General features: G+C 37.3%; 4 protein-coding genes across 6 annotated transcripts; 3 read left to right on the forward strand and 1 right to left on the reverse strand.

Moving 5' to 3' along the window:
* The first annotated feature begins 3,059 nt into the window (after positions 1 to 3,059).
* On the forward strand, positions 3,060 to 4,913 carry LOC129239285 (U4/U6.U5 tri-snRNP-associated protein 2). Its single transcript, XM_054874677.1, has 4 exons — positions 3,060 to 3,175; positions 3,245 to 3,322; positions 3,377 to 4,532; positions 4,596 to 4,913. Exons 1-4 carry the CDS (start codon positions 3,163 to 3,165, stop codon positions 4,843 to 4,845), a joined length of 1,497 nt encoding a protein of 498 aa, XP_054730652.1. The 5' UTR covers positions 3,060 to 3,162; the 3' UTR covers positions 4,846 to 4,913.
* Positions 4,914 to 6,097: 1,184 nt separating this feature from the next.
* Positions 6,098 to 8,213, forward strand: LOC129237808 (uncharacterized). Its single transcript, XM_054872749.1, has 2 exons — positions 6,098 to 6,410; positions 6,468 to 8,213. Exons 1-2 carry the CDS (start codon positions 6,270 to 6,272, stop codon positions 6,939 to 6,941), a joined length of 615 nt encoding a protein of 204 aa, XP_054728724.1. The 5' UTR covers positions 6,098 to 6,269; the 3' UTR covers positions 6,942 to 8,213.
* A 646-nt stretch (positions 8,214 to 8,859) lies between these two features.
* Positions 8,860 to 25,060, forward strand: LOC129237163 (bleomycin hydrolase). 2 transcript variants are annotated; one of them, XM_054871664.1, is made up of 8 exons: positions 8,860 to 9,643; positions 21,321 to 21,502; positions 21,578 to 21,823; positions 21,902 to 22,039; positions 22,114 to 22,362; positions 22,435 to 22,661; positions 22,723 to 22,843; positions 24,697 to 25,060. In XM_054871664.1, the coding sequence occupies exons 1-8, from the start codon at positions 9,589 to 9,591 to the stop codon at positions 24,916 to 24,918; spliced, it is 1,440 nt and encodes a 479-aa protein (XP_054727639.1). In that variant the 5' UTR covers positions 8,860 to 9,588; the 3' UTR covers positions 24,919 to 25,060. The 2 variants fall into 2 exon arrangements, with proteins under 2 accessions (XP_054727639.1, XP_054727640.1); XM_054871665.1 differs by lacking the exon at positions 8,860 to 9,643 and adding an exon at positions 14,699 to 14,923.
* Positions 9,684 to 11,712, reverse strand: LOC129237164 (uncharacterized). 2 transcript variants are annotated; one of them, XM_054871666.1, is made up of 2 exons: positions 11,600 to 11,712; positions 9,684 to 11,526 (listed from the first exon to the last, which is right to left on the reverse strand). In XM_054871666.1, the coding sequence occupies exon 2, from the start codon at positions 11,482 to 11,484 to the stop codon at positions 10,222 to 10,224; it is 1,263 nt and encodes a 420-aa protein (XP_054727641.1). In that variant the 5' UTR covers positions 11,485 to 11,526; positions 11,600 to 11,712; the 3' UTR covers positions 9,684 to 10,221. The 2 variants fall into 2 exon arrangements, with proteins under 2 accessions (XP_054727641.1, XP_054727642.1); XM_054871667.1 differs by having other exon boundaries at positions 11,622 to 11,692.
* Positions 25,061 to 26,015: the final 955 nt, after the last annotated feature.

Raw genomic sequence — 26,015 nt, forward strand, 5'->3', positions numbered from 1 at the left:
TAACTTTAGTAATGTTGGCTTCCATTGCCTCAATCGAAGCTGGTTTATTCATAAAGCATTTAGTCTTGACATACCCCACAAATAATAATCCAAAGGTGTGATAGCACACGATATTGGTGGGCAATCTACTGATCCGAGACGAGAGATGAATTGCTCAACAACTCGACTACATAGTAAGTCCATTGTTTCATGGACTGTATGACAAATACCGCCGTATTGTTGGCACCAAATGTTGTGCAGATCACGGGCTTCAATTTCCGGCATGGAAAAGTCGTTTATCACGGCGCGATAGCGTTCGCCATTCACGGTTACATTGGCCCCAGCCTCGTCTTTGAAGATATATGGGCTGATGATTCCTCCAGCCCATAGGCTGCACCAAACGGTTGTTTTCAATAACTTAGGTTAGATTGACCTGTCTACTTGAAAGCCATCACATAGACCTATTGGTCATTAGTGGTACCAGATGGAGCTTGACCCTTACGTTTCCTTGTAGTAGGATTCTTGTAATAAGCCTGCGTCTTTTGCGAATCTAAGTAAGCTCTGAATGTCTAACTCCGAGAGACATCCTAACCTCTCATATTGTAGAGCTCCAAAACATTTCATTCGTGTTCTAGCTAATGCTGGGCAAGAACATAGAAGGTTTTCAAGAGTTTCCCTCTCTTCTAGTTCATTGCAAAACCTGCAGCCATCTTTGTTTGTAATTTCTATCTTGTATGCGTGCGCCGCTAACAAATTGTGGTCTGTCGGTACACCTACGATAGTTCTGATTTTCTTTCTAGATAGGACTAGTACGAATCTGGCGTATTTATCTGCATTTTGTGTACACATGGTTTTCGCGGTTTTGCAGTGGCTAGATTGTTCCACCTCTCGTCCGTCCATTCTTTCAACACAGCGATGTCTTTGTATGCCGTATTTAAAGGTTTCAGTATGTCGTTTTCTTGTTCGAATTGTATGTAAACAGCACTTTTGGCATCTACAATTTCGTTTCCTGCAATGCCCTTATGTCCGGGTACCCAGTAGATGTGTAACCGTCTGTCTGCGGCTAGTCTTTCTATGGCTTCCCTGGTCCTAAGAACGTTTTTATATTAAATTTCATATGAGTTTATTGCCTTTATTGCCGCTTGACTGTCAGCGTATATATTTATGTTGGGGTTGCTCGATGTCATTTCTAGTGCTATTTCTGCAGCCTCCTCTACCGCAAAGACTTCTGCTTGAAAAATACTGCAATGGTCAGGGAGCTTAATTGGCCGCCTGATGTCCAGCTCTGCGCAATAAATCCCTGCACCTACTCTGTCCATCATTTTGAACCGTCAGTAAATATATTAAGCGCATTGGGGCTAGGTTTCATATTTCTTTTCCACCCCTCTTCTTCTACTGTTATTCGGAATCTCTTCACCCAATTGTATTTCGGAGTTACCATTTTGCGTGTATTTGGTATTTTTTATACCAATAAAATTTGAAAGTTTATAAAACTATTAATTGCGTGGCGAAATGTTGAGTAAACGTAAGCATAATATGTACCCGTAGCAGGAAAAAAAAAAGGTTGTCTGTAAAGTCGGTTTACTGACGATAGTTTAACGTGATAACGTCATAAGAAAATACTGATTGAATGATTGCATTTTTCAAAAGAAAATTTTAATTTTATTTGTTTGATAGATATTTTGTATGGATATAGAGAATGAGTTAACATTAACATAACATAATATACTTTAACATAACATAACATAACATAACATAACATAACATAACATAACATAACATAACATAACATAACATAACATAACATAACATAACATAACATAACACAACACAACACAACATAACATAACATAACATAACATAACATAACATAACATAACATAACATAACATAACATAACATAACATAACATAACATAACATAACATAACATAACATAACATAACATAACATAACATAACATAACATAACATAACATAACATAACATAACATAACATAACATAGCATAACATAACATAACATAACATAACATGCTGTTCAAGCAAGGTAACGACGCATGAGCAAGATAACGACGCATTTTTTGGTGCGTGCAGCCGGCTGCATAGAATTATAAGACGTTATCACGTCAAAAAATAATAATAACATTAAAACAACAGGTATTATTAACAAACTTGGTTTTACTTTAAATTCTTCAAGTAAATCAAATTAATAATAATCAATAAGAAGGCATATGCAAATACAAATACGTGAATTTATATATGTACATATGCGCATATACATACACATATACGCTCACTTAAGTAGGAGAGAGCAAGATGTCGAACGTTGCCGTTCCTTTGCTTTGTTTGCTTTGTCGTTCGTTCCGCGCTTTCGCTTGCAGTTCATTCAAGGTAACGGCAATGAGCAAGGTAACACTAATGAGCAAGGTAACGACACATTTTTTCGTGCGTGCAGCCTGTTAAATCGAATTATAAGACGTTATCACGTCAAAATGTCCTCCTAAGTGTTTAGACTCCAAACGACCGAAGGTTTGTCATTGCTTGCCGAGAACCAACCACCGACCGCTATTACCTATCATTTTGCTCTTTCATGCAAGGAGATTCGAACCTACGCACTCCCGAATGGTAGTCGCTAACCAAACCATTCGGCGGCGGTGATGTGACGGTCATTGGCTGAATATAATGGTGCTCACACTCACCATCGTGAACGGACGAACGTATCAGCTGACACGATGAAACTAATGAGATCCCCATGTAAATAAATTTTCAGCACCGTTTCGTTCCGTAGTATCATATGATACGGGTGTACGTTTACGTTGGTGAATGTGAGCTCCATAAATCTAAATCGTTGCGATAACGTCAAACCGACTGTCGTGGGGGTGGAGGAAATGTTCACAACGGGTTATTTACTTCAGAAGGATATTTTTAAAGGCCTGTTTTTCTGCTCTTTTTTAGTTACACAGTGAAACTAGCACTGAAAAAGCGACTTAGCACGTCATAAAAGAGGAAAGCTTAAACGTAAGGCACCGAAATCAATTAGCGAAAGCGGTGACACTGGTTCGCCGCAATTCAATGTTGCACTGCCGCAATTCAATGCTGCTGTCAGCTGATCGTTGCGTTGCTTTCTCATTTATCAGTGTTCGCTTACAAACAATCCTGTAGTTAACTACAACTAAGTTTTAAAATGTCAACAAATGGTAAATATGAATAAGAATAGATGTTTTATGGAAATATTTTCACTGAAATGAAACATAAAATTTCCCCAGGTATCGCGCCGAAAAGGGCGAAAATGGAGACAAAATTTACGCCGAATGGCAAAGTCAAGGAGGAGCCCGATGAATATGGTAAGAACAACCCGGTTGCAAATATTTTATTACTAGTAACACAATAACTTACAGAACTAGAACCCTCTGCTTTCAATCCAAAATACCGTGTTTGTCCATACCTGGACACCATAAATCGCCACTTATTGGATTTTGATTTCGAGAAATTGTGTTCCATATCACTGACTCGCATAAATGTTTACGCCTGCCTGGTGTGCGGAAAATACTTTCAAGGTCGGGGTACCAACACGCACGCTTATACGCATTCCGTATCCGAGGCGCACCACGTCTTTCTCAATCTACAGACGCTGCGTTTCTATTGCCTGCCAGATAATTATGAAATTATCGACTCTTCACTGGACGACATTAAATATGTGCTGAATCCGACTTTTGAACCCAAGGACATAAGGCAGCTGGATCGCTCGGAACCGAAATACTCACGCACAGTCGATGGTACACTTTATCTGCCCGGTGTGGTAGGACTGAACAACATAAAGGCCAACGACTACTGCAATGTGGTGCTGCACGCGCTCTCGCACGTGGGTCCGTTGCGCGACTATTTCCTGCGTGAACAAAGTTATGCAAAAATCAAGAGGCCACCAGGTGATTCCATCTTCAATTTGGTGCAACGATTTGGCGAGCTGATGCGAAAAATGTGGAATCCACGGAATTTCAAGGCACACGTGTCGCCGCACGAAATGCTGCAGGCAGTGGTATTATGGTCCAATAAACGCTTTCAGATAACCGAACAAGGTGATCCGATTGATTTTCTATCGTGGTTCTTACACACATTACATCGCGCCATGAAGGGTAACAAGAAGCCAGATTCGTCCATTATCTACAAAATCTTTTTGGGTGAGATGAAAATTTATACGCGCAAAATTCCACCGGTGGAGCTTGATGATACGCAGAAGTCGTTGCTACTTGCCACAGAGGAATATCAGGAAAAATGTGAGGACTCAAACTTCTTATATCTCACATGTGATCTGCCACCGCCACCGTTATTCACCGATGAATTTCGTGAAAATATTATACCGCAGGTGAACCTTTACCAGTTGCTCGCGAAATTCAATGGCACCACCGAAAAGGAATACAATACATATAAGGATAATTTTCTAAAACGTTTCGAAATCACGCGGCTGCCACAGTATATCATACTGTATATCAAACGATTCACAAAGAACACTTTCTTTCTGGAGAAAAATCCTACAATAGTTAATTTTCCCATTAAGTATGTGAAACAATTTGTTTTTAATGCATTGCAATGTTTTTTTCAATGACTTTTTACTTACAGAAATGTAGACTTTGGCGATATTTTGTCAATGAAGAACCGCGAGCTGCTCAAAAATACCAAATACAATTTAGTGGCGAACATTGTGCATGATGGTGAACCGAAAAAGGGTACTTATCGTGCGCATATATTGCACAAAGCCAATGGTCAGTGGTATGAAATGCAAGATTTGCACGTAACCGAAATATTGCCACAAATGATAACACTCACAGAATCCTATATTCAAATTTATGAGCGCAATAATGAATTATAGAATACAACATTTGTGAGTAAATAAATTTATTTTTAGATAAATGTGTAATAAATAAAAATTAAATTTGTATTTTAAAGAAGTCAGAGTTTTGTATGAGGCTGCAATTTTAAAAAACAAATTGGTAGAGGAGCTCGACCAACACCTAATAGAAGAGTACGCGCCAATTATTATTATTTTTTAACTATTAACAGTTGTTAGGCGTAAATGCACCGCCTAATATAGGGTTTTTCAGTAACAGCGCTTCAACTTTTGAACTTTTTTGAATAAAACACAAACGGTTTGACTTTTTTAACTATTTTTTTTTTATTATCGAGTTTAAACATATACATTTAAGTATGAAATTCGATTTCTTTTGCATGACCACCGCGTGCACGTTTTACGAATTCCAATCGTTGAACCCAATTTTCGACCACTCTTTTGCATAAATCGGCCGAAATTCCAGCAATTTCGCGTTCAATATTGGCTCTGAGCTCACAAATCGTCGCCGGCTTGTTACTGTAGACCAATGACTTCACATAACCCCATAACGGGACGGCTTGTTAAATGGACCGTAAAATGGCCGTAATGCTCTTAAAGTAGCAGCAACAGAACGATTATTTTCATAAAAAATTTGCACGATTTGCAATCGTTGCTCAAGTGTGTAGCGTTCCATGATGAAATGTATACTAATGAAGTTTACAAATGACAAGCGAAAAATAAAAAATATTACGTCGTTCGCCCTCCCTATCGGAAAAAAGTTGAAGCGCACCTATTGAACAACCCTATATATACATATATTAGATATATATATTAAAAATATAATTGGCGCGTACACCCCTTTTGGATGTTTGGCCGAGCTCCTCCTCCTATTTGTGGGATGCGTCTTGATGTTGTTCAACAAATGGAGGGATCTACAGTTTCAAGCTGACTTCGAACGGTAGATATTTTTTATGGGGAGCTTTTTCATGGCAGAAATGCACTCGGAGGCTTGTCATTGCCTGCCGAGGAGCGACCGCTATTAGAAAAACGTTTTCTCCATTTTGGTGTTTCACGAAGATTTGAACCTACATATTCTCCGAATTCTGACTTGTAGTAACGCACCAACCCATTCGGCTACGGCGGCCGCCCAATGCTATTTAATTAATCAAAATGCATGTGTTTTGTTTCTAAAAAACCTTAAATGAATGTTGTCTCAAATTTCAGTGCTTCTAGCGCATGCGTCGGCTCTCCTACATCTATTACAGTTAACTGACATTAGTGGCATCTTCAAATGTTGTCTTCTTTCCACACTTTTTACCTTGTCCACCGCTACTATGTGTGGCATGTGGCGACAAACAAAATATCGATTCACTTGCTAAAATTAAAAGGTGTCACTAAGGCATTAGAAATCACGCAACGTAATTTTTTCACTTCGAGAAGCAAAGTGTTGAGATTTTATATTAAATATGGCTGAAGGCACATACGAATATGAATGCATGAGAGCGGAATTGTTAGGGATCGAGAAGCCAAATGAGGAGGAATTCGAGAAGGTGCGCGCCGAACGCTTGAAACGTGAACAAGAGGAGCAAGAGACTGCCGAGGCTGCGGTAACCATTTCATAATTCGCCTGTATTTGTACAATATTTGGAATTTCGCATTTTTAGCTTTTAGAGCAACAGGAGGACCAAATGCGTAATGTAGGTGGACGTTTAGATGAATTGAATACAATACTCTCGTCGACACAGCAAAAATTGAATCGCTTCAAACAAACAGCCTGTGGTAGCCTCTCGAACATATTCAATCGAGGCTCAGTAGATTTAGTAGATGGCACACCATCCACCTCGGCGACAGCCAGTCGACGCAACACTACCGCAACTGGTGGCAGCATTAGTGGTCATAATGATGGCAAAAACGATACAGACATCAATAGTACTGGAGAAGATCGTGATGGCAAGGAGCAGGAAGATTCGGGAGACATAAAGCCCATCATACCGACAGAGCGTATCAAAGCCAAAATGGATATACAAAAGAAGATGAGCTCACATTTAGACAAATTAGACACATTAATTAACAAGGCCGATAATGCGGAAATTTCAATGTCAGAACAAACAAAGCAAATGAGACATATGGCCAAGTAAGAGAACAAAAAGAGAGTGAGAGTGAGACGCGAGGACGGTAGGATAGTAAAATAAATAAAAAGTAGTGGATATAGTAGTTTTAAGTGCACACACACTTGCAGGTGTTTAAATGCTAAAATGGATAAAGATTTAAAGCAATTACCAATTAAGAAATTACAAATCCATAAATAAAATGGATTAAATCCGTATACTAAGTAACGATATATGTATTCAATTAAAAAGTTCTGTTACTTTCGGGTTTTAATGTGTCACACATCCATACATACATACATATAATGAATGAGCTGAAAGGCGAAAACGGAAAGCAAATAAGAAGTTTTAGGTTAAGTACTTCATATCCGCTAGGCGGTTTGTAACGCTTAGCAGCCGTTGTTAGGAAATATTTTCGGGTTGGCTTTCTATTGATACCACGTTAAATTTGCTTATAATGTCTAAGTGTGTGGATCGAATTTAAAATGTATAACACACAAACGTAGTCACTATATCAGCCTTTTGATTTATAGTACTTTTTATAAATTACCATTAAGAATTAATAGCAATATTTAACGTTAAAAATGCTTAAGTTTTGCATAAGCTTGAAAAATGCCCTATTACAGACGCTTAAAAAACAAAAAATAAATAGTTGGCGCGTACACTTCTGTTAGGTGTTTGGCTGAGCTCCTCCTCCTATTTGTGGTGTGCGTCTTGATGTTGTTCCACAAATTACAGACGCTTATTTTACTTAAATACTTTACTTTAATACAAACACAGGAACACTCATAAACACTCTTTATTAATTCAAGATTTGATTTAAAGCTATTTTTACTCAATAATACTACTCAATTTATTAAAATGTTAATTATTATTACAAATGTTCTTCTAAACGTTTGTAATAACGTGCAAAATAAATATGCGTAACGAACTGCGAAAGGAATGGCGATAGTGGGAAAAGAATAGAGAAATAAAAAATTCAATTAACCTTTGGCCTTCGATAAATCATTATTTTCAAAAATAGTAAAAAATTGGACTAAAAAAGGAATGATGAAATAATATTTTCATAAATAGTGAAAATTTGGACTAAAAAATTGCGATAAAATAATATTTTCATAAAAGGTGACAAATTGGAATAAAAAATCGCGCGATGAATCGTTAAATCATTATTTTCAAAAATAGTGAAAATTTGCGATGAAATTATATTTTCATAAAAAGTGACAATTTGGAATAAAAATACGCGCGATTTATTAGTCTAAATTTTCGCCTGCGGCGTTTTTTTGTTTGGAAATGTACATACTATATATACATACATGTTACAAAAAAAAATATTTTTATAAAAAGGCGCTTTTTTAAGGGGGGAAGCTGGTCTAGAAGTTTGAAAAAATCGAAAAATTTTTTTTTGTCTTAAAAGGTGCTTTAGGGTCTTAGAAATAATATACCAAATGAGGGATGCCAGCAAAAATGTCTAAATGCCCAAATTTTTCATTCGACGGCAGTGCCTCGCAGGTATGATTTTACAATACTTACAACTTTAAACGCGTTTTTCTCGAAATCACTTTTTTTAAACTGGCCGAAGACATAACTCGAACAAATCTTTACCGATTCTTACGAAATTTTGACAATACATTCGAAATACCTTTCTCCGGAGACGTACGTAGGATTTTTTATTTATATTATATTACATAGTTTTTTTTTTAATCAACAATTTTATGTCGTTCTTTATAGTGAAAATTGTAACTTTTTGTTCAAACGTGCACCATTTCGCGAAAAAACAAAATATCGAAAAAATCCTACGTACGTCTCTTTCTGTTGTTATATAGAAACTAAAAAAATTTTATTTTTTGATCCAGGACAAAAATTAAGGAGTTTACGTCTTCGGCAATGGACCCACTAGAAAAAAAGGCGCCTTAGGAGAACTGCTGGACAGCGGCCATTTTGAAATTAATTCAGACGAAAAATTTTGTATTTGTACCATGAAAGCTATATTATTAAACCTATTTCACAGATTTTCGATTGATTCCTTTGTTGAGTCAAAATAAATTCATAAAATATGCCCTTTTTTTGCGCTCTAGACCAGCTTCCCCCCTTAATTTTAAATATATATTTGTAAGAATACTAAAAATCTGCAACCAAACCAACCAAATATATCGTGGTAGTAATGGAAAGTTAAGCCATATTTTAAATTATGAAATAAATGTCAAGAAAACCGCGTTAAATCTGAACTGTATCAAATATTTCAGTGATAGGGGCATGTGTTTGAGCTCATTACTTTTACACTCTTTTAGTCGTTCAGCGCGTTGCGTTGAAAATATCCCAAAAGTGACCACCAAAATACAATTTATTGTAGCTAGAATTTTTCGGAACAATCAACCCATATTTACATATAAGTAATTAAAACACAAACATTTTATGAGCACTGGAGCTATGAAATTTGAAAATGCTTGCTGTACAACAAACCAACTCCACAAACACATCGAATGTTGAATTGTCTTGTCAAAATATTGAATTTTTAGCTAAATAGTTTTTCGTATTTGCTGCAATAATTTGGCCATCACGCTATACACACCCCAGCGCGCACAGAAGTTTCAAATATTTTGCATACTTCTGTAGGCGAGTGGTGGATTTAAGACGTTTTAAATCTACGGCCTTACAAGAACCTAAAAAATTGGAAGCCATGCAAACGGGAGGCGGCGAACCTGCGCAAGCTCTAAAAACGTTGGATTACGAATGTAAGCATAAACTAATCAGCGAGCAATAAAAAAAACGTGCTTTATCCTTTCCATGCAGATACAAACTTTTCGAACATTACATTTTTATTCACATTCTTATACATCATCGCTTTCAGCGTTATGAACACACTTTCTTTTGTCTAAAATACTTGGGCGAATTATTGGTAATTAATGTTAAAGCGTAAATCTTTAATGGCATATACATATATATATATGATGACATATATACAATGTTTATATCATATATATAAATACCGAGTATTTACTTATCGAGTACCTTAAATTGTCGCAATTATGACTATATATTTTTCTGATCCTACATCGATTTAAAATTAGAGACAAATCATACTATTTAATTGTTGATTACTTGATTACAATCTTAGCAATGTAAACGTATTACAAGTTCGTGAATATAAATAAATATGTATGTATACACATCAACACTCAAATATATACTTATAAAAATGCGTTTTAAGCAGATAATTAAACAATATAAACCAAGCTGCAGAGTATTCCATTCTATTCTTGTCATATGTTTCGTGAAATTTTTCGTGAAGTCCATTATTTTTTGTTTCTCCTTATTTTTTATAAAAGACATAACTCAACTGAAAATGGTCATGGGTATAGCGGTACAATTCGGGTAGCAGTAGTGCATTGTCATCCAACTCGTCCAGTAACGTACTAAATATTGTAGGTGACACCTTGAGTGTATGTATAGATATATCCTGTTTCCAACTCTGCAGTAGTAAACTGTCATTAGTACCGCTACTGGCATCGCCGCTATCTCTATCTTCTGATTTGTTCACTCCTCCACCTTCATCTTCCGTCTCGTCCAATAGTTTATAAAGCAGTTTGAAACATTTGAACGGCTCCAATTCCACGTGCAATACATTATTATTATTATGGCTGCCGTGAGCTAAGGGCTTTGTGTTACGCAGAACCTGCAGTTCTTTTTCGAGCACTTGCAAGAGCAAGTATTTACGTTGCCGATTGGGAAAAGTGGCCTCCAGCAGCACCTTGGAGAAATGCATCTTTTGTAGTAGTAGGTCCACGCCAGCATCAGCCACTTGGGTATCGTCAATGATTTTATGTAGAAGCTGGCAAGTTGGTGTCATTTCTGCGTCGTTAAATATTTTGATTGCATCCGCCTCATTCTCGCCTAGTATTCGTTTAGAGAGCAATGTATCGTTCCATATCTTTACTGCCTTATCGCTGAACATCGTTTCGCCCAAATATTGCAAACATCGTCGACAGTAAACATGCCCGTCTTTAAATTTCACGCGCTGCTGCATTAACTCTACATTAAGTACAACAAATTGGAAGCCATAGAAGAAGTCAGTAAGCTGTGGTATCAGAACTTCGTCAAATTTAGGGCCATGATGACAGAAAAATTCGTTCATGTCAATCGAGCCCGATGGAAACTCCCTAACTCTTTGGCATTCAAGTGTGGTGCTGAGCTCACATTTACAATTCTTGCATAAAACTAATAGCTGACACCCCTCTACTACGTCGGGTTTGGGTGTCACATAGACCCTTCGTTTATTATCCACCCGTTTTGCTCCATTCTCAGCAACAAATTCATCATTATCAGTGGTAATTGTTAAACGAAAACTGGCATTGCACTCTTCCACTGTCAAATTGCTTATAGTGCGCGCTTCAGCGGTAAAATATTTGCTAAGCGAGACACATGTAGCGGTGGAGTATTCACGGAAGGTTAGTGCATCATTTTCCACGACAATTTTTAAAAATTCTGTTTCGGTTAGGCTATGGTCAAACTGGAGGAACACATTAGCACAGCGCAGATTGTGGCGCACCTCGACACAGATAAACCGCAGAGACATGCTCTGCTCCGCAAAATGTTACAAAAATCCTCTCACAGTTCACTGAAACACAAAACGTTTACAAATACAAATTAATAATATACAACTAAAATATTTTGACAGAAAAAATGTTTACATTTGCGTATTTCCTTTTGTACCATTTACGCTTTATATCGCGGCCAGTTTTTCGCCCATTCCTTTGTCCATCCTCAAAATGCAGTTAATGCATTTCATCAATTGACATTCGTTTGATGTGTCATTTCTAGTTTAGGGGAAACAATGTTACCATTCTACCGTTAATTTACCCCGAAAATATTTTAAAGACCATATATTTTCGGCAGAGATGTTCATGTTAAAAGATGTATTAAAGTACGTTCACATATGCATTAATTACCAATAAATCCACAAAACTAACCTACCCGTTCACATATGGCAGATTATCTGCAAACTTGACAATCAGATTTCAATACTGTTGTGAAAGGCTTTTCTACATAAAAATTATTTTGGTGGAATATTTCGGTGTTTTTGGTTTCTTTAATTATTACTAACGATATGAAGGCAATACAAGGAGAAGGAATAGCTAATTTAATAGCGCAATTGGTTACTAATAATAAGCAGTTTGAGGAAATCCGTAAACGAGGTTTACTGAGGTTTCAAAAAATTATGGCAGCAATACACATTCGAAATTCGATATTACATTTTATAATAAGTCCTAAGAGGGCACACGTTTTTTTTCTGTTATATGAATGTATAGTTAATAATACCTAACGAACATTTTATTAGAGTTATGTCTATACCCCTGTCTTCTTTGCCTTCATCCATTTTATTTGGTTTTTACTTTGACGTTTCTTCCATACACGCGTAAAAATAATGATCTTTTATACAGAAAACACAGGGTTATATGTCAAAAAGTATAGCTATAATCTAGAATTATTTTATAATCTTAGATTTTAGGAGAGATATTTTGTATAGGAAATCGCGCTTTTTAATTGCGGTTTGGGAGTTAAGCACGAAAAAGTAGATCATCTACTTATATGTGAACGTAAAATATTATAACTCTTCCTTTTTGAATGCATACCTCATGATATTGAGCAGAGCGAAGTTTAGTAAGTTTTTTAAACTATTAGTTTGAGTATCATTTACACTGTAGTATTTAAATATATAATAGGGAATCATCGGGGCGGAGTTATTACAGGTGATGGGCATTACAGGCATCCGCCCAGCTGATTTTCTTGTCGTAGAAATCAATAACGTCAAAATGATTTGTTTTGTTTACATCCGTTTCTTTAATTTGCCATTTGTGTTCATTGATAATTTATAGTTATCTAATATAAATATCTAAAATAAAGAAAAAAAAAATATGCTAGAAAAAAATTAAGCGGTGTAAATAACTTTTTTTTGGTGTTCCTTGAGGGGTACCGAAATGGCATGAATGGCGCAGAGTTTACTGATTTTGAAGTAATGGAATTCAAAAAGTTTTTTATGCATAAAATTTGACATAACCTTCCTTACATACCATAATATCAGAAAATTTTCATGTATACATACTTTTTTCCAATAAGTTAGTTTTTTGACCGTCTGGTAGCATTACATTAAGGGCTGTGGTACAGATGTTGCAAATTGCACAAATTTCTGCATAATAGGCCTGGCACACTAGGTGAGTTGCGTGCGTTGCGGCAACGTTTTTGACTGATGTAACGTTGAAAAAGAACCGTGGAGCCACAATGAAAGTACTGCCGCATGCAAACAAAAACAAAAACCGAATCTTGTTGTGGAAGCAAATATTACGTTTCGTTGTACATAAACAGGTTTTTGTTGGTTAGAGGAAGAAGAGAAAGAGAGTTTTAATAGAATTTCGCGCTGTTGTTGCTGTAGCAGCATAAATATCCCCCTTACATATACGGGGAATGCTGCTAAGATGACAGTCCTCGACCGGTTATAAGTCTATGTCGTTCCGGTTATGTAGAACCGACTGATGTGGTAATTTAGGGTAAACGTAGACAGTTCATTTTTCAGGACAACTTGGTTAAGCCTAGCCTTTTCTCTGCTCTTTCAGGTTTTTATCAAAAAGATAAGGGTGCATATGAATTGACCCATTTATTTTTTTTTTCTTTTAACTTGATATAACAAAAAACTCCATCGATACAAATTTTCGTAATACAAAATTGTTTTTATGCAAACAGTTGTTGGTAATTTCGCCACACTTGCCGTACGGCAAAAGTAGAAAGTTGCCAGTTTTTATGCATACAGGCATGGCGTACGGTACGTGTGGGGTGCCTTCGACAAAGGCCAGGGACAAAGTTACAGTGAGATAGCGAGTAACGAGCTGACGGGTGGGGAACAGCTGATCCACTTCCGTAAGTTAAACACAATTGCGACGGTTAAACACAATTCAGCTGACATTTTGTGTTTACAATAAAATTATTAATTATGTAGCGACATCTTTTCGTTTGCTGTATTTGTGAAGCAACTCGTTGAAGCTCATTGTTACAAAATAGCAACTTCTTTCTAAATTATCGATGATTTGCAGGGTTTCTTATGCAAATATTATAGAGAAAATAGAAATTAATCTCATTATTTTGTGGCGGTACGAATAATCGACGGTAAAAAAATTGTCCTCGCCGCAATTCTGTGCTACTTTATGCTATTAAATATGTTCTAATTTTGACAGCGGGTACTCGTCAACCCGTTGGGGTCATATAAATACAGGGCAAATTCAATTCCGCAACGAACCCATCAAGGCGAATTTATTACAGGTGACAGCAAACACATAAGTAAAACCCTACATGTATTTGTTGTTGCGTTTGGTCCAAGCATCACGTCAAAATCAGTAATCAAATGTAAACATACGAATGTAAACATACCAACACATACAAACAAAGCACATCATTTTGACGTAGGCCATACCTACGGCGAAAAATTCAGCTGGGTGAATGCTGTCACCTTAATAAATCCACCTTGGAACCCATTGTGCCGAGCGTATAAATTGTATGTAGACGGCCCTTTATTTAGTGTTACCAAATGCGTACGATGAAAAGATAATTTGTTAATAGAAATAAATAATAACAATTCACAAATGTCTTTACAATGTTATAAATTTGCAAAATATGTTTATTTAAATACTTTCACAACATTTTTCCAGCTTGCAACATTTAAAAGTAAATTTATTTCGTTTTAAAATTCCCATAAAAGGTAACACCACTGGTGCGCCCGCCTTTGTCAATGTGTATATATTTTGGTGTTTCTTTGGCCGCTGTCGTGTCGTTGTTGGTCGCGCAGTTCGCGTTGTTGTGATTTGCCTATCGTGGAAGTAAAAGTGATTTAGTTCTTTTTATTTGTACTCCCCATTTGGTGTTGGCCCAAAAATTATTAAGCTTAAAGTGCATTTACTATTCACCATTATAACACGTTTCTTGTACTAAGTTAAAAGTCAAATATCCAAACACAAGAAGGAAAATGTGTAAGTAAAATTGTGTACTATTAATTAAGGGGTTACATACGTTCAGAATTTTCACAAAATCGATTTTTTTTAAAGATTATTATTCTTTATAGTTTTAGGCGTATTTCTGTGGAAGCCGATTGTAAAATTTCCCCATATATACAAAGTTATGATAGAAAATGTAATTGTCCAACGAGAGTTTGTGGCGCACAGGTAGCTGTCCTTCATCTGAGGCAGCTGGCCATTACTTTCGGAGCCTTTTAGCCTGTCGGTCTCTTTGTTATTCTAAAGTATGCATAGGGACATCTATAAAACATTATGAGGTTATGTGTAGGGTCGGTATGCTAACTTAGCATTGCTAAGGTTTATGGAGATAAAAGGTTAGCTGTTTTTGATCATTCAAAGCAAAGAAGCCTCCTCAGAGGCCAGAATTAATTAAATGCATTATGAAATCATATACACATATACATGTAAAGGAAAAAAGAAAGATACAGTAGGAGAGGAAAAAGAAAAATACTAAAAAAAAAAATATAACATGAAAATGAAAGTAGCAATGGTCGAAAATGAAAGTAAAATTTCTCTGAATTTTCGTCAACTGAATTATGTTTTACGTCTCTTCCGCTGTATGTTGCGCCGCATTTCCTTTCTTTTTTCTCGCACGTTTTATAAATTTGTAGTGGCTTTGCGCTACGCTGCTTTGCTTAGATGACTTGACAAACAGCGATGACGACTTCGGCAATAAAAGCAGCGCAGCGCGGCGGCGGTGGTGGTGTCGGTAAAGCATTTTGAAGAGCCAATTCCAGCTAGGTGAACGTCGCCAACTGGCTGCTTGCTGCCTGCTGGGCTGTTTGTTCGCAGCCACAACTCCCGCTTTTAGTGGTATAGCGCATAACTTCGTATCCAACTGGCTGGGGTGCAACCACATTCATGCATTTGCACAACGCTTTCATGTTTTCGAAGCCCTTTGTTTACTCACTTTTGTTTTTATATATTTTTTTTGTTGCTCTAACTGCCACCATTAAATCTATGCGATCTCGGTTATCAACACTCTACTGCCCGACTTCGCAATATTCGTTTATTTGTCTGTTACTGTGCTTTTCTGGTATTGACGTGCAAATTAAAAAACCAGTTTTCGTTTGTAACGGTTGCGCTCGCCAGTGATGTACGAGAATACATACATACATACATATGTTGATACCATCTGAAGCGCTAGCAGTGGTGGAAGCAACAACTTGATCACATCTGGCGTTGACTTCTCACAATTCCATATACCCGCTCACTTGTGCCCAAAGGTATAATTTATAGTAAAAATATGGCTATTGCTACGTTAATCCTCATTGAGATCAGATGAAAGCCTCGCCTACTTTTTATATGTTAAGACCAAATATTCGTACATTCCTCTGATTTTACATGTCATAACGCTCATGGCCTATGCATTTGTTTGTTTCCAAAAATTACCAATCAGATCAAATTAAATTTTGCTAAAATGTGCGCGGGTATTTAAAGTTCGGTCCGAACCGAATGTAGGCTTCCTTACTGGATTGTTTATTTATATTATACTAGCATCACCCAGTGGGCTTCGCACCACCATACATAAAATGTTTGTTTTATATCGCAAGAAATTTTTCATATTAAGTTTTCTTTATAGAACTCGTAAAATGTTTAAACAGTTGAATTAGTTGATTTTTTTCATTCAACATACTTTCTAAAGATGTCACAATAGCCTTTTCTGTACTTTTTTAAAATTTGATTGTGGTGGTCACCTATATACAGGTAAGGTACCGGTTCAAACACATCCTAGGGTTATCCAGGTCCACGTTTTGGTCTATATCTCGAGACCCTAGTTACGGAGCGGCATCAAAAATACTCTATACTATAGAATCATCAGCAGCTTCCATTTGCTACCCATATTGTACAAACACATCCTAGGGTTACCCGGGTTCACGTTTTGGCCTATTTCTCGAGACCCTGGTATCCGATTCTTAAAATTTTAAAACACGAACCATCTACTGAATAGTCCAAACAAAGCCTAAAAATTTGGTTTGGATAGGTGAGCCCGTTCGCGAGTTTTAAGCGAATATAGGGACAGATTTTCACATTTATATATATAGATATTAGATTTTCTTTCACATTTATGTGGTTCCTAGTGTTCGATTACATTTGTTATTTGCAGTTGAATGCTGTCGAACTCACTAAATTATTGTTAAAATTTTGGCGAACTTATCGATCTGCCAGCAGCATTCGCTCCACAGAAATTATTCGACGCTCCTCTCATGTTCACCTTTACGCTTGCTTCCTTTCCATTAATTTATTTGTTACTATGGCTTTACACTCACTCGTGTTGTTTGTCGGCTGCTGACTTGTTTATCGCTATTTGTATCGGTAATCTTTTTTTTTACATTTTATGACTTTTTGTTTGATTGTTCAAAAAAAGTACAGCAATCTTCGCCAATCTATTTAACTTCTCTCAATTTTTAATTTTTACATTTTATATTAAGAATACTGTTCGATTAACTGGCGTGCAGCTAACGGCAGTCATTGCTGGTTAAATAGATACTATTTCTATTCCACAAATATGAATCGAATCGTGGGTAATTGTCTACAAAGCAAACTGTAAATCTGGCTAATTATTTTAGTAAAATAAATTTACCAAGTGTGCTTGCCTACTGTCTAATTATCTAATTTATTATTTATTTAAATTGATTTCCTTAATAATGGAAGCTGATGTGTAGTTAGTTTGTTAATATTCTAGAAGAGTTTTGCTACATTTGAGTGTGTGGGAGGAGAAAATGGCATTGCCAATTGTATGCATGCCTTTGTTGCAAACTGAAAAACAAATCCGTAAGCGCAAGATTGTATGTACATACATACCTACATATGTATGCATACGAGTGTGTATGGCAGAGCTGTAGATATGTGAAATCATTTTCAGTTCGAAATCACTCGTTGTTTTCTACTAAGAATCCACTCCTTTTTTACTCGTTTGAAAATGGGGCTTATATATATATTTTTTTAAATTCTGCAATCAAAGGCAAGGCGAATCCAAGGCGCATTTATTAAAGGTGGTGGCACTAGACCAACAACAATGTTTTATGCGTTTGATTGTCACGGCAAGGTATTGGCGAAGTAGAAAACAAAAAATTAATGCGCCTTGTTTTATTCTGTGTTGACAGCTACATACATAGACACAGCGAAAGAAAAAAGCAAAGCAAATCAGCTGATTTACCAACACCATCTTTAATAACTAGATTCGCCCAGTTCATATACACAGGTTCGGGATATGGCCTAACGTCGCTTGGCGCTTCTGCGACCTGTCCCCAAAAACATTTATTCAACGAGAAATGTATATCGTCAGACATGATAATTTTTCGTCAAAAAACTGCGTTCGTTCGAATGTACAGCTGAACAATTTTTGAACGTTCCTGCGGATCGTATTGTTCCTTGGCATAAATATTCCAACGCAGATTAACATTAATCCAAGAATGATGCATTTTCTACAGGGTGTCATTAGTCAATCTGATAAAATTGCGAAAAGTTATAGGGCTGCCCGATACACGGAAATACGGGAACCTTACTGTTTATTTTTCATGGAAGTATATAGTTAGACTCGTATGCATAGGATAGAATTTATCCCAAAACTCATTACAGAAGAAGTGTTAAACGGTTCACTAGACAGAGCTGGGGCAGCCCTTGGTCGGGAAAAACTCGAGTCCTTCCGGTAACGTAGAACCGGCTGCCATGGGAATGTAGGACAAAACTAACAGACATTTGCTGAACCAGACAGTGTTTAGATAGACAATAAACGACATTCATCGGGAGACCGTCACTACCGGGAGCTTATCCCGACCAAAAAATGCCGTAATCGGAGTCCAACCACCACCTACAGCAGATGAAGAGGTCCAGCTTCCCCGTGAGACCCGCGTAACACTGACACAATTACGCACGACACCAACCACCTTTTCACATACCCCTTAAAACCCACTCATCTAACACCCCTCTCCCTCTGAACCCAACCTGTCGAAACAGCTGGTTTCCTGGGCCTACCTTTAGATGAGCTAGACGAAAACGACCGGTGATATACATATACTACACTGACAGGGCTTGTATTACTGCTACAACCACAGCAACAACGACAGAGGAAGTTTTCTCCTGTTTTTTTTTCACTTCTCCGTCTCTACAACTTTTGCAGTATTCATGCGAAAATATTTCTAGTCTGGAAGGTAGAGTGCCTACCTAATAGCCAATGACCAGTGACACAAGCCACGACCTTCGAGATGTTCTCTCTTGAGAGGTTAAGCGATTCTCCTGATCTTTTCTTATCTATTTGCGGTCAAATTAGCCGTATTTTCTGCTCTCCATGACCTATTGGCTTCCTGGATAATATTATTTTTTATACTTAATTTACAAGTTACCATAGGTTTCCAATATTGCCTTTGTTTTCAGCGGAAGTTTAGAACCCGTTCTGGCTAACTCATCGGCCTGGCCATTTCCTTCAATATCTCTATGTCCCGGAACCCATATAAGACTGACCTTGAAGACGGTGCTAGTATCATTTAGAGCTGTCAGACATTCCTGAGCAGCCTTTGTTCTTAGTATAACTGCCTCCATTGATTAACCCCTAGAGTACGGAGTCTATTTCATAACATAAAGAACGGAGTGGGGTCACTAAAGTCCCCCACACAAAAATTGTTTTGTTTTGTTGATAAGTTGGCATATTAATATTACAAAGACTGTTAGTAAATTAAGGATTTAAGGATAAAACTCGACTACCTAAAGGGAAAAACAGAGAAAGAAATTATTTACGAAGTTATTAAAGAAAAACTAATCTTGGGGACCTAAAGTCCCCCACTCCGTACTCTAAGGGTTAAATATACTAAGTCTGTTTAATTCTTTGCAACCGGAAAATGTTAGACACATATAAATATATCACAATTTAAGTGATTTTCACTAAATACCTATATAAAATATACTAACTCTCCTCTTTGTTGTGTGAAATATAAATCTTGATTCCTTCTAAACAAATGACTTGGTATTTGACTTATGGCAATCAAACAATGGTTGCGTTCCGTTCGTATATTTTTATTATTGCACATAAAATGCAATTCAGATAAGATAATATGCCTCGTTTCATTTGTGGATAAACTATGTATGTATTTTTTAGCCAACCCCATGCAGATATAAGCACACATTTTCATTGCATGACATTTGTTTTTATCGGTTAAGTTGTGCCAGGCCGTAAGTCGGGCTATCATCTGCACACTAACGTTCTATAGACACGGCATGAATGGTGTAGGTGTTGGCGGCGAATAACCGAGCACCGATAGTTCCCTTCTGGAACTGTGCCGATTTGAAGGCACCAGAATCAGTCGCTTTATAAATATGCCCCATTTTTTACTGCAAAGTATACTACTAAACACCGTGCATACACACATACATACATACATTAAATATTTGCATTCTGCTTATAGCTTTTGCAACAATACAGCGAACGTGTTTGTTTTTCTAATTTTTACTGCAAGCTTTACCAAACAAAGGGAAAATGACTATTAAAAATTAGCTTGAATTTGTTCAAGTACACTTAGAAAAGCTGTTTGATAGCATCGCTAACGCCCCTTGCAGGCTCCTAACGCAAACTAACTTGCATGCATGCGCAAATATGGAGAACAATCTCACATGTCTCCATGGAGGAACAATTAAACTGACACAATTATTAAATTTTGCGCCGCTAGTAAAGTGAGTATACTCACATTACAACATGGCACAGTCACCACGAGCCATGAATGCGCGAATGTTGATGTTGATGTTGATGCAAAGAACTGCAACTGGATTTGCATTGTGCTTTGCAATCATAAAAGCGAAACGACCTTGAAGTTATGAAATTTGAAATTCGTGTCACTCGTTCATGTCTTGAAAGGTTTGTTGACCTACCCCGTATGCTTTTTGTTGCATGTGATATAAAAAACAAAAAAAAAAAGCTCACACGAATGGCAGACAAGACAATATTGACTAAAAAGCATACATACGTGTGTTTGTGTATGTGTTTACTTGCAAACAACACCAAATATCCATAGCTGTAAATGTTTTATACATTTTCGCTTTTTTTTCCAAATCTTCTTTACTTATCACCCAACAACGCGAAAAATTAGACATAATCTTTACCATTTTTGTTTTGTTTTATTTTTATATTCAAAATTATGCATTGCTATTTACGCAAATGTATTTTCCACCAATTGGTTGGCGGCTGTATGCGTATATCGGGCGTCGGGGGGTGATGCCCATACAGTCACAGTCGCACTACGTTTTACCTCCTCGATTCGACGCCAATATCTGTCCAACCGTTTACCACCCGTTTTTACTTGCAAATATAAACTATTCGGCGCTCGTTTAAATTACTCAACTGCTGCAACTCTATTTCCAGCCAATTACACTACTAGCAATCCAAATGCCATCACGAAACAGAAACTGGATGAATGGCGTAAGAACTTCTACAGCGAACCGAAGAACATTCTTGCACAGAATGTCTGCTCGCGTGTGGACCCATTTGATGTTTGCCTGTCGCGCAAATCGCTTGAACTCACCAATCATGTATTTACTTATAAGGTGAGTTAAATTATAATAATACATTTGAAGGAGTTTGTAGTAAAATTATTCCCTCTTTCTCTCTTTGATCAACAGGTGGAAAGCGAGGGCAAACCCATTACTAACCAAAAAAGTTCCGGCCGCTGTTGGCTGTTTGCTGCGCTCAACTGCATACGCCTGCCATTTATGAAGCGTTTAAATATCGATGAATTTGAATTTTCTCAGGGCTACCTATTCTATTGGGATAAAATTGAGCGTTGCAATTATTTTCTAAATAATATTGTAAAGACGGCGAAGCGCGATGAGGCGGTGGACGGACGTTTGGTGTCATTTTTATTGAATGTAATAATGCGAATTGAGTTAAAACCAACGAATTGAATTAACTAAAGTGTGTATGTGTTTTCTTTTTTAACTCTCAAGGACCCAACTTCGGATGGCGGCCAATGGGATATGTTAGTTAATTTAATAACCAAACATGGTTTAATGCCAAAGAAATGCTTCCCAGAGACATACAGTTGTGAGGCGAGCATGCGCATGAATGCCATACTGAAAAGCAAGGTAAATTGCGTAGAAACGAAAAGAAACAAAAATAGTAAATTAACTACTAATCTTATATTTCCCCATACTTTCAGCTTCGTGAGTATGCCAAAATATTGCGTGAACTTTTGGGAACTTCACCGCCCGATGAGGTGGTTACTCAAAAAATCGATGAAATGATGGCCAGTATTTATAAGATAGTTGGCATCTGCTTGGGCATTCCCTCCGAGCGTTTCACCTGGGAGTATTATGACAAATCCAAAGCTTATAATTCAATTGGACCCGTAACGCCGTTGGAGTTCTATGAAAATAATGTAAAACCAATATTCAATGTTGAAAATAAGGTAACTTTAATTTCGCTTGTTTGTACGGTTTAGGAATTTGCATTCATTTATTATAATTTATTTGATTCACAGGTATGTTTAGTGAATGATCCACGCCCATCTAGCCTGTACGATCAAACGTACACAGTTGATTGTCTCGGCAATGTGGTGGGTGGTCGCCCAGTGCTTTATAATAATCAACCAGTCGAGAAACTACTGCAGCTGGTCGCTGCAAGTTTGAAAGCCGGTGAGGCCGTTTGGTTTGGTTGTGAAGTCAGTAAACGCTTTGCATCAAAGCAGGGCATTGAAGATTTGCATGTGTAAGTAAAGAAGCTTTTCAAAATCACGATTCAACATTAATTTATTGTATATCTTCCACAGACATGACTTTAAGTTGGTATTTGATGTTGATATTCAAACGCCCTTGTCGAAGGCTGAGCGCCTTATTTTCGGTGAATCAGCAATGACACATGCCATGTTATTCACCGCTGTATCTGTTGATGTAAGTTAAATGTGTTTATACTATATTTAAATCGTTATACACAGTAGTAAGCGCACTTCGTTCATATAGAGGCAATATTTCACAGTAAAACGGAATACTTAATGGATATAAACATCTGGTATACATACTGATATATGTATATCAGAATTATTTAAAATTACGAGATAGAGAGAAAATTGTAGACATGTTAGCTTCAGTTAAGCCAATAACCACAACCACCTAACTTATAGCAATGAGGTACGGTATACTAGACAGGGCTAGTTTACTGGGGCGGCAACCCTTGGTCGGGAAAAACCCGAGTCATTCCGGTAACGTAGAACTGGCTGCCAAGGGACAGAGGAAAATAAAGCAAGGAGCTCAGTAGAGTGGTGCCCTTTCTCCCTTGCTTTTTAACTTTTGTATCTCGAAACTCCCCCAGCCACCAGAAGGAGTCTCCCTGGTCTCCGACGCCGACGACTGCACGTTAAAGGCGTCGGGCAATAACATTGATGGCCTGTGCGACAAGGTAAACGACTACCTCGCCTGCGTTTCCACGGCAGTCAGTTTTACGTTACCGAAACGACCCGGCTTTATATCCAGCCAAGGACTGTCACTCCAGCAGCATTCACGGATGGAAGTATGGGGAATGTTTATGCTGCTACAACAACAACAACAACAACAACTACCTCGCCTGCCTTTCTCGCTTCTTCACTGCGAGGAACTTACAAATTCCCCCCAAGAAGTCCACGGCGCCCCTCTTCACCACCTGGACGAAAAAGGTCAAACGGCAACACACCAATTCCGACTGCTAACAACCCCAAAATCTTGGGTGTTACCTTCGACAATTTGCTCTCCTTCTCAGCGCTTACAACCGCTATTGCCACTAAGTCCAAAATCGCAGCAAGGTCCTCAAATCGCTTACCGGCAGCACTTGGGGCAAAGAAGAAGAAATGTTGCTATCGACATTTAAGGCAATAGGCCGACCGGTTTTAAACTAAGTTACGCCTGTTTGGTCACCTGGAACCAGTGTTTCGCAGTGAACGAAGTTACAGACTTGTCAAAATATTGTCATTAGGACTGCGACAGGAAGTCTCTTGATGTCCCCATTCCAACATCTACATGACGAGGGCCATATGCTTCCTGTAAAGAAGCATAATAAACTGCTCAGCAAGCAATTCCTGCTAGGGTGTTACCGTAGGTCCCACCCATGCAGCCACCCGCTTGAGCCTGAGCCGCCTCCCAGGCACGTCAGAAGGCACCTTCTCAATTACGCGAAAGAGATCCAGGACAAAACAGAACGACAATTACTGGATCGGACAGTGTACAGACAGACATTTTACGACATTCATCGGGATACTCTTACCATCTTCTTAAGCTCTCGACCCTCGAATGCCGTCATCGGAGTCCAACTACCACCCAATGCAGGTGAAGAGCTCCAACTTCCCCGAGAGTCCCGCGTAACCTTGGCACAATTACGTTTTGGATACTGTAGCAGGTTAAACTCCTATCTATCCAGAATTGACCCCGACATCCTAAACATATGTCCGGCATGTGAAGGCACCCCGCACAACACTAACCACTTTTGACATGCCCCATCAAAGCCACTTATCTAACACTCCTCTCCTTCTGGACCCAACCTGTCGAAACAGCAAGTTTCCTGGGCCTACCGTTAGATGCGCTTGACGAAGATGACCGGTAATTTACACTACACTGACAGGGCGAAGTTACTGCTACAACAACAACCACCTAACCTAACTTATAGCAATAATTTTGAAAAATGCCTTCAAATATGACTTCAAAGGCTAATAACTTTCAATTACATATTCATTCATAATATTATACACTAATTATATATTATGTTGTTGTTTTTTTAGGAAAATGGTGATGTAACAAAATTGCGCGTTGAAAACTCTTGGGGTGAAGATCGTGGTGAAAAAGGTTATCTGGTTATGACCGCTGAATGGTTCAAGGAATTCGGTTTTGAAGTTGTGATCGACAAATCATTTGTGCCGCCTGAAATTCTGCAAGTTTTCGATATGGAACCAATTGTGCTTCCAGCTTGGGACCCAATGGGCACCCTAGCTAAATCTACATAAACCTGATATAAATACGTAATACACTTTTTTACATATACATAAATACATGCATACATAATATATATTAAATAGTTTGTGTACAATCTCCAAACAATGCGAAATAAATAATTACTGTTTAAAAGGAAAAATTTAAACGCAAAAATGTGCCACTTTATACTCGTAAATCAAAAAATTTCGATGGACATGTTATTTTAACATTAAAAAAAATGATTTCAATTTTCTTTTCTTTATGCATAAACGAAAAGAATCTGCATAAAATTACACAGCGAGTGCGGACATTTATAAAAAATAAAGGTAGATATTTTGAATCATCTACAGAATTCAGCGCGCAAGAATTCAGCTGGCAAGATTTATTTTGAATATTTGTATTCTGAATGAAAGAAATTGAGAAAAATGTATTTTGCATTTCTATAGCCATGGAGAGCACACATGAGGGAATTTTTAGTACTTACGCACATAAGGCTTTGTGGAAAAACATTAAGATGAGCGCCACAAATAGGAGGAGGAGCTCGACCAAACACCCACCAGAAGTGTTATTTGTTTTATTTTTTGTATAAGGCTTTTTTGAAAAAAAGTTTTATTTTACAAATTTTATTTTGCAAGTTTATTTTCTTTTATTTCTTTTTTTTTCTTGATTGAACATTTGATATAGAAGATGGCGCAAGACTAATTAGTTTTTGAATAACTTTATTCCAAAAAAAAAAAAAAAATATTGTGAATGATGGAAATCTTTATTTGGACTTACACGCTCCATTGCCTGTCTATTTGTATACTGCAGCTCTCTTGTTCATAAGTGCCAAATATAGGTATGTTCATCTAAAAATTATCCATCAACTTAATTTCCAAGAATTCGCTCTCAAAGAGTATAATATCAAAAAAAGGAGATGAACGCAAAACTAGTAGGTTTAGTCTAATTGGTTGCCCTTGCGAGGGACCCCTAAAAAAACTAGTAAGAATTTGTAAGTTTTACGAACAGCTGAAAATAAAAAAATTTTATAGTTGAGTTACCTCGTATTAAATTGAAAAGAAAAAAATTAACCAAATAAAACGCAAAATAACGAGCTTAGCATCACAAGATTTTGTTTTGCCCACAATAA

The sequence above is a fragment of the Anastrepha obliqua genome, chromosome 2, assembly GCF_027943255.1.
Source record: "Anastrepha obliqua isolate idAnaObli1 chromosome 2, idAnaObli1_1.0, whole genome shotgun sequence".
Classification (NCBI taxonomy): Eukaryota; Metazoa; Arthropoda; class Insecta; order Diptera; family Tephritidae; genus Anastrepha; species Anastrepha obliqua.

Bases quoted from the DNA above. Each gene is read 5' to 3' on its own strand.
- LOC129237164 (XM_054871666.1), bottom strand. From the start codon at position 11,484: ATGTCTCTGCGGTTTATCTGTGTCGAGGTGCGCCACAATCTGCGCTGT.
- LOC129239285 (XM_054874677.1), top strand. The intron at 3,323-3,376 runs GTAAGAACAACC...AATAACTTACAG, and splicing joins GGAGGAGCCCGATGAATATG to AACTAGAACCCTCTGCTTTC. The intron at 4,533-4,595 runs GTATGTGAAACA...TTTTACTTACAG, and splicing joins ATAGTTAATTTTCCCATTAA to AAATGTAGACTTTGGCGATA.
- LOC129237163 (XM_054871664.1), top strand. From the start codon at position 9,589: ATGCAAACGGGAGGCGGCGAACCTGCGCAAGCTCTAAAAACGTTGGAT. The intron at 22,040-22,113 runs GTAAATTGCGTA...CCATACTTTCAG, and splicing joins ATGCCATACTGAAAAGCAAG to CTTCGTGAGTATGCCAAAAT. The intron at 22,363-22,434 runs GTAACTTTAATT...TTTGATTCACAG, and splicing joins TATTCAATGTTGAAAATAAG to GTATGTTTAGTGAATGATCC.
- LOC129237808 (XM_054872749.1), top strand. From the start codon at position 6,270: ATGGCTGAAGGCACATACGAATATGAATGCATGAGAGCGGAATTGTTA. The intron at 6,411-6,467 runs GTAACCATTTCA...TCGCATTTTTAG, and splicing joins AAGAGACTGCCGAGGCTGCG to CTTTTAGAGCAACAGGAGGA.